This window comes from Lipotes vexillifer, unplaced genomic scaffold, assembly GCF_000442215.2.
Source record: "Lipotes vexillifer unplaced genomic scaffold, Lipotes_vexillifer_v1.1 scaffold382, whole genome shotgun sequence".
Taxonomy (NCBI): domain Eukaryota; kingdom Metazoa; phylum Chordata; class Mammalia; order Artiodactyla; family Lipotidae; genus Lipotes; species Lipotes vexillifer.
Window position 1 is genome coordinate 7,720,755 of NW_006780611.1, and position 8,217 is coordinate 7,728,971.

Consider the following 8,217-nt stretch of genomic DNA (forward strand, 5'->3'; position numbering starts at 1 on the left):
ACTGTGCCCTTGACCAGAAAGGGAGGGGGAGGAGGAGGGAACAGAGAGAGGAGGGGCAGCTGGCAGCCCTTTCCCACCCCCTAGAGGAACCAGAACCCCACACAGTAGGCGTCAACTCGTGGGCTAGCCGAGGGGGGTCCCTGGTGTCTGCTCAGTATCTAACCTTTTCTTCTTCCTACCCACCCTACCCTGGGAGTGGGTCCCTCATCTTTGATTTAACCGCAGAAAAACACCCCTATTGCTTTCTTGGGTGCCTGCCCCCATCCCCCTCTTAAGCGGAGGGGGAGAGAAGCTTGTGTGGGAGGAGGGATTAGGGAGGTTTAACACCCTGCAGGGGAGCTTTGCCGAGGATCTGGTAAGTCTGGTCAATAGAGCAGGCGTTGCAGTGGGCGGGGACTCACAAACAATTTTTAAGTATTAGAAAATGTCAGATGTACAGTTTTTCCTTCCCTGCCCGGGGGAACTCTTTCGCATTACCTAGCCGGGTCTGGTTACTCGGACTTGGATTAGAAGAGGGGTGAGGCTTGAGCCCTGCTGGCATCGGGCCTTCTGATTGTCCGCCCGGCGCCTCCCCGCAGCTTAAAACTGGGCATTTCTTTGGCCGAGAGGACGGGAGAACTGGGTTTATTCCTGCCGTTCCATTCCTGGTTGTGAGGTGCTACAGCGGAGCCCGCTGGGCGTTAAGTGAAAAGGCTCTTTCTCTTTGAATCCGCCGTCCCTACAGCAACTCCAAAGGGAAACCACCCAGCCCAAGGAATACAGATTAAGTGGCAGGGGTTTGGAGAGGAGGAGGGATGTGACTCCTATCTATCCCGGCCTACCGCCTTCACCCAGAAAAAACTCATTAGAAGCTGTTAATTCAGTGGTCTTGCGAGGCAGTGAAGAGAGAGGAAGAAAGAAAAGTTCAGTTTTTCAGGAAGCCGAGACATGGATATGGTGGGCGACACAATACGGGGAGTAGGCCTTATGGGTAGAATTTATATAAAATGTATTAGGCGGTGGGCGGTGGGGGGGGCGCCAGTCTGCCACAGCGCGCATGTGCAACGGAAACTTTTCCTCGGTTCTCCCACCCTCCGCCAGCTCCCCTTACTGGGCATGCGTAGTTCCCCGGCTGAGTCTTCGCAAAGTACGCAGGGAAGTGTAGTGTGCAGAGAAAGTAGGTCGTTTGCTCCAACCTGAGCGTGAGGTTTCTGAAGACTACAATTCCCAGAGCGCAGAGCGCACCTTTGCCCCGGGCCTCCCCGTGTATGTTGGGGTTCAGTCAAGTCTTCCTGGCTTCAGAGGAACCTGGAGAGGCCTAGAAAGGGCCCTTTTTTTTTTTGGCCGCCCAGCGGGGTTTTGTGGGATCTTAGTTCCCGACTGGGGATGGAACCCAGGACATCGGCAGTCAGAGCATGGAGTCCTAACCACTGGACTGCCAGGGAATTCCCAAAAGGGCCCTCTTAGTCGGAAGGAGTCTTGTAGTCAGACTTGGGCTTGCACAGTCCATGTTTCGGGGAGATGGTGTGGGACACTGGGCGGGGTGGTGCAGTCAGTTGGCACAAGTCCTGGTAGCCTTTCAACCACACCCACCCGGTCTGCCTCCGGGACCAGTGCGGTGGGGCCACCCCCTGTCCCGCCAGAGCCGGGCTCCCACTGCCCAGCACCTGGTCTGTGACACCTACTGGCCTCGTCAAAATTGAGGACCCTGAGTCCTCTTTCCACACTCATTTGAATCTGGTAGTGCTTGATTGTCCTGTGATTTGGATGTTAAGGCTTGAGGTGCCTGAATATTTTACAGGTGCTCAGGATTTGGGGGCCCAGTGGGTTCGCTCACTATCCCTCCTTTTCCCCTTTAAAACAACTTTTTCTTCCTAAAAACTGTCCTTCGAGTTTTTATCAGAAGTTCTCTGGCGTCTCCATTTACCATATCGTTGACTTGCAGCCTCCTTTCAGCTTCTTTCTTCCGCCCGCCCCCCGCCCCACGGTACGCGGGCCTCTCACTGTTGGTGGCCTCTCCCGTTGCGGAGCGCAGGCTCAGCGGCCATGGCTCACGGGCCCAGCCGCTCCGCAGTATGTGGGATCTATCCGGCCCGGGGCACTAACCCGCGTCCCCTGCATCGGCAGGCGGACTCTCAACCACTGCGCCACCACGGAAGCCCTCTTCCCCCTTTTTTGACATTCTCTTGAGCACTTACTCCTTTAAAACTCAACACAGGGGCTTCCCTGGTGGCGCAGTGGTTGAGAGTCCGCCTGCCGACGCAGGGGACACGGGTTCGTGCCCCGGTCCGGGAAGATCCCACATGCCGCGGAGCGGCTGGGCCCGTGAGCCATAGCCTCTGAGCCTGCGCGTCCGGAGCCTGTGCTCCGCAACGGGAGAGGCCACAACAGTGAGAAGCCCGCGTACTGCAAAAAAAAAAAAAACTCAACACAGGGATCTGAATCCAGGATGAACTTTGTTGCTGGAATTAAAGCAAATGAAGGAGGATAAGATTCTAAATAAAAGGGGACAGAATTTTACTCCTATATTTGCAACTTTTTAATATGTTGACGAAAGGTAGATTTTGCTGTTGTTAAGCACTTAGTCTTTTTTTTTCTTTTTGCCACATTTCTGGCCTTTTGTGCCTGAGTCAGGGTTGGAGAAAGTCTTTGAGTCCTCTCCTGCAGCTTAACTTGAATCTACTTGTTCCTTTTATTGAAGGGTGGTTATTTTTAAGCTAATTTTACCACATTGTATGAATATTTAATATATAAGCTCTAGAATTTGTCCAATAGCCTTAAAAAAATGAACAAACTGATGTGAGTGGTCACTCCTATCTTTAGTTAAAGACAGCACCAGTGCTTTAATCCTCTGTTCCGTAAGCTTCCTGAAGTCAAAATTAGAGCTTGAGCTGCTAGAGCAGAAAATCTCATTCTGGTTGTCCGTCGTTTTTGTAAGGTTCCACCCCACAGCCACCTGGCCTGGCCTGTTCTCGAGTTGAAGAAGCGAAGGTGGCATTATCTACTCTTCTCATTTGTGCGGCAGCATCACTGAGGTATAAATTGGTGTGCCGCTTTTTTTTTTAATAAATTTATTTATTTATTATTTATTTAATTTTGGCTGCGTTGGGTCTTCGTTGCTGTGCACAGGCTTTCTCTAGTTGTGGCGAGCGGGGGCTACTCTTCGTTGCAGTGCCCGGGCTTCTCATTGCGGTGGCTTCTCTCCTTGTGGAGCACGGGCTCTAGGCTCACGGGCTTCAGTAGTTGTGGCACGCGGGCTCAGTATTTGAGGCTCGTGGGCTCTAGAGCCGCAGGCTCGATAGTTGTGGCGCACGGGCTTAGTTGCTCTGCAGCATGTGGGATCTTCCCAGACTAGGACTCGAACCCGTATCCCGTGCATTGGCAGGCGGATTCTCAACCACTGCGCCACCAGGGAAGCCCCTGGCGTGCAGCTTTAGTTGCTAATGCAGAAAATGGTTAGCTGGGCAGGGCTGATGACAGTGATTCTATTGTATTTTGGGGTAGGAGGCTTATTTCCCAATGACTTTGGCCCGCATTTAAAATGCTCCCATTTTGAGGCTGAACTGTTCAGGGGAGGTGATTTAGAAGGCAGTTACGCAGCAGAGTTTGAGAAGGCATAGCAGGGTGCAGGAGCCCTTTGGACTGTGTGGCATGCCAAGAGGCCATGTGGTGCCTTGGGAGAAGGGTCATATGTCATGTTCAAGTTTTACTTTTCAAAAATACTTTGAGGGCTTCCCTGGTGGCGCAGTGGTTGAGAGTCCGCCTGCCGATGCAGGGGACACGGGTTCGTGCCCCGGTCCGGGAAGATCCCACATGCCGCGGAGCGGCTGGGCCTGCGAGCCATGGCCGCTGAGCCTGCACGTCCGGAGCCTGTGCTCCGCAACGGGAGAGGCCACAACAGTGAGAGGCCCGCGTACTGCCAAAAAAATATGTATATATATTTTGAAGACAGTGTCTTTAACTCCAGGCCCATTCTTGGGAACCAGTGCCAACTTTCTTTACAACTTTTTAGTCTCCTGTGTGTTGCACACTTCTAGTGGGCCACTGTGGCCCTTACAGGCCTTTGTTCTTGAGGGGAGGTCCATGGTCCTGGTAGCTATCTTTGCGTCTGGTGATGAATCCAATCCTCATAAACAGAAAGCTCCTTATCTTTATCTTTCTTCTTCTCTTTAAACCTAGAAGGACCCTGGAATTGATCTTTGGCGACCAGGAATAGGAGGCTGGGATAGATGGGGAGAAAAGAGTCACCTGAATCCTGAGCCTCCCTGTGGAGGGCTCAGGAAAGGCCATGCTCGTGGCACTTCTTTTGATGCCCCACGTGACCCTTTGTCTACTCAGACCTGAAGTGAGGGAGGGGCTAGACATGGCCAGTGTCATCAGATACTCCACATTAACCCAGTGCGTTTTCTCTGATACTCACCACGGAGAGCTTTGCCTGAGGGTTCCGTCCTTAAAACGCCCTGGGGAGCCATGGTCCCAGGCCGTAGCCAGTTGGGTCAGGTGTTCAGAAAGCTCAAGGTCCTCAAGCCTAGAATTAGCACCTGGGTACTGTGTGCTGGACCCAGAAGGGATTTTAATCAAAATCCAGCTCCAGGGACAAAAGGTGCCCTTGACGGATAGTGGATCAGTCTTGTCTCTGTGCTGAGCTCAGCAGCACATTCTCACCCAGAGGTCTGGTTAGGAACATTTTCTGGCTCTGTCGGCCCTCAAAGATGGCCCTTTTCAGTTCAGTTCTCCCATGGCATGAGCCTGGATCTGCCCTTTTGGAGAAAGTGAGGCAATTAGGATCACTGGCTCTCAGGACCTCACAGATCATCTTCCTGAGAAATGAGGCTGGCCCAGACCTCAGGAATAAACCTTTTTGACCTCTGTGGATCTGGCTGTGAGAGAATCCCAAAATAACAAGCTGAGTGTTTATGTTGGGCTGCCTCCTCTCCAGGGATCTCCAAACACGTGATAAATCTGGTCTGGTGCCAAGGACAGGTGGTCAGACAGTCCCTGGGAGACTGAGTGATGATGGGTCCCCAGCTGGAGGCTGTAGGGTGATGGAAAATTTCTTCTCTCTGCCCACCTCATCCCCTACACTCTAGCCAGTATCTATAGAGATTTCCCTCAGGCCACACCAGTACTGCTCTTAAGGCTTTGTTGGCCTACAGGGCCCACTTCCCTCTCCTTTCCTCTGCTTCCCTAGGGCAGCCCCTAGTCAGTAGTTTCCTTGTTGGTCCATGCCTCTGATTGTGATAGGTCTTGACTTTTTCCTGGGGATCATGCCCCAGTCCCCATTCTTGGAGGCTGTCTGGATGGAAATGCTCGCCTTGGTTACACTGTTCTGCAAAAGAATCAGCTCTGCAAACCCAGAGTGAGCCAGAGCACACGCACACCCAGGGAACTCAGGATAACAAATTGGATGCGATTGGAGTCCTGGCCTCCCGTGAAAAGTTGGCAGTGCTGCTTCCTGTTCAGTGACCTGTATCCCTTTCCATTTAAGGGGTTGAAACTAAAGATTTTAAACTCCTGTCTTGGCCTGTGACAGTTTGGGAGTGGGACTTCACCGAGATATTGCAGAGACAAGTTAGCAAGAGCCTTCCCTTCTCCATCTGATTTAGGAGCTCGATTTTTTTGGTGTCACTCATAAAGTGACCTGAATTCTCAAAAGAGTGGAAACCACAGTACCCCTATTTCTTTAGAAGTACTTAAAAATATTTATCAGGTGCCGACTAAAATATCATGTTACTGATGAAACTAAGGCTCAGAAAAAAGTGACTTGCCCACAGTCACACATATAAACCTGTCACTAGTGGAGCAGAGGCTAGTGGACCCTGAGGCTATGTGATCCAAAGTTGGTGCTTTTCTGTCTGATGCCCACTGGCTTTCTGCATATCTACTCATGAAGCCTTTCTCATTTTTCAGCGTTGTCTGGAGCCCAAGGCTGCCCACCTTACATTTCCTACCACTGTCCTTGGCTTGTGCACGTGCCTGTGCTGATTCTCTGCCTAGGAAAGGACGATGCAGCTGGAGATCAAAGTGGCCCTGAACTTCATCATCTCCTACCTGTACAACAAGCTGCCCCGGCGCCGGGCAGACCTGTTCGGTGAGGAGCTAGAGCGACTCTTGAAAAAGAAATATGAAGGCCACTGGTACCCTGACAAGCCACTGAAGGGCTCTGGCTTCCGCTGTGTCCACATCGGGGAGATAGTGGACCCCGTGGTGGAGCTGGCCGCCAAGCGGAGTGGGCTGGCGGTGGAGGATGTGCGGGCCAACGTGCCCGAGGAGCTGAGCGTCTGGATCGACCCTTTCGAGGTGTCCTACCAGATTGGTGAGAAGGGGGCTGTGAAAGTGCTCTACCTGGATGACAGCGAGGGCTGTGTTGCCCCAGAGCTGGACAAGGAGATCAAGAGCAGCTTCAATCCCGATGCCCAGGTGTTTGTGCCCATTGGCAGCCAGGACAGCTCCCTGTCCAACTCCCCGTCACCGTCTTTTGGCCAGTCGCCCAGCCCCACCTTCATGCCCCGCTCCGCTCAGCCTATCACTTTTACCACCGCCTCCTTCGCAGCCACCAAGTTTGGCTCCACCAAGATGAAGAAGGGGGGCGGGGCAGCGGGTGGGGGTGGGGGGGCAGGGGCCGGGGCAAGTGGCCAGCAGATCCCCCAGCAGCAGCCCCGCATGGCCCGCTCTCCCACCAACAGCCTGCTGAAGCAGAAGAGCCTCTCTCTGTCTCTGCATTCACTGAACTTCATCGCCACCAACCCAGCCCCTCAGTCCCAGCTCTCACCCAATGCCAAGGAATTCGTGTACAACGGCGGTGGCTCTCCCAGCCTCTTCTGTGATGGGGCCGACGGCCAGGGCAGTGGCACCCCGGCCCCCTTCGGGGGCAGTGGGGCTGGCACCTGCAACAGCAGCAGCTTCGACATGGCCCAGGTATTTGGAGGTGGCGCCAACAGCCTCTTCTTGGAGAAGGCGCCCTTCGTGGAAGGCCTCAGCTACAACCTGAACACCATGCAGTATCCCAGCCAGCCGTTTCAGCCCGTTGTGCTGGCCAACTGACTGCCCACCTGCCCATGGGGCCAGGAGCACCCAAGACCACAGAAGAGAGAAAGGAAAGGAAAGGCCAAAAAAAAGAGGAAAAGAAAAATACACAAAAAGATTTCCAATCTTCTCACTCTAACTTCTAGAAACATGACCCAGCCCAGGCATGGAGTGGGAGGGGGCTCCTGAAGCACTGAATGGTGTTTAGCTCAGCCCCCTGCTGTTCTGCCTGCCTCTGATTTATTCGGTTGGTTTGGGTTTTATATTTCTTTTTCTTCTTTTCTTTTTTACATGTAGTTTTCTATATAACATCTTTAATTAGTGGCTTCCTGTGCTAAGAATGGTCCAGATGTGAATTGCTGCTCCCTGCTCCCTCCCTCCCTCCCTCCCTCCCTCCCTCCTTCACATGCCTGGTTTAGAGTTGGTGTGTCCCAGCTCACAGGGAAGGAAGAACCGCAGCTGGGGCCTGGCCCAGCTCACAGGGAAGGAAGACCATGGCTGGGGACTGGCCCTCCTCAGAACAGGGAGAGACTGCCCCGTGTCACTGTCTTCATCACCCAGCTGTCGTCTCACTCAGAGCCATCCAACCTCAGCAGGCCTGCTCGGGCCCTGCCACCCAGATAGGTCTGACTCCAGCCCCCGCTTCCTCTCAGGCCTGGGCCCTAGGGAGCTGCCAGCTGGACACTTGCCACCCTCCCCCTAGAGCTGAAGTCTGTGACTCCAGGGAGGTTAGCACTCTGTCTGGTGTCCCTTTCATCTCTGTCCTGTGGCCCCATGCCACCATTCCCACCTGGCCCAGACCATCACCGAGGCCCTGGAGACCCAGCCATTGGCACATGTGGCCTCTCTCATGTAGCCCCTTCTTTCCTGGGCCTGAGTTCGTGGGTAGGGAGGTGGGGTGAGTGCAGGTGTGTGTGTGTGTGCGTGCGTGCGTGATTTGCTCTCCTGTTTTAAAGGATTCCGAGCCATGTGAAACTTCCCCTCTGGGTGTGATTCCGGGTCACAGCAAGTGTTTATTTATGTGTGAGGGTGGGGAATGCACTGGGGGTGGGTTGTCAGTCCTTTTCTGGGGTGCTTCACGTGGTGGCGCCAGACTGGCTGAGCCTGACGCTTCCAGAGGAAGGCACTGCAGAAGGAACTGGTTTCCAGACTGCGGAGGGATCTGCACTTTTGTTTGTTTTTGACCAAAAAAAAAAAAAAAAAAAAAAAGTT

The 8,217-nt window shown here is 53.4% G+C and overlaps 1 protein-coding gene across 1 annotated transcript; it reads left to right on the forward strand.

The window, feature by feature from the left end:
* Positions 1–5,950: 5,950 nt before the first annotated feature.
* TOB2 (transducer of ERBB2, 2) lies at positions 5,951–7,105 on the forward strand. The gene has a single exon (XM_007453974.1). It carries the CDS (start codon positions 5,986–5,988, stop codon positions 7,021–7,023), a length of 1,038 nt encoding a protein of 345 aa, XP_007454036.1. The 5' UTR covers positions 5,951–5,985; the 3' UTR covers positions 7,024–7,105.
* The last annotated feature ends 1,112 nt before the right edge of the window (positions 7,106–8,217 follow it).

Bases quoted from the DNA above. Each gene is read 5' to 3' on its own strand.
- TOB2 (XM_007453974.1), top strand. From the start codon at position 5,986: ATGCAGCTGGAGATCAAAGTGGCCCTGAACTTCATCATCTCCTACCTG.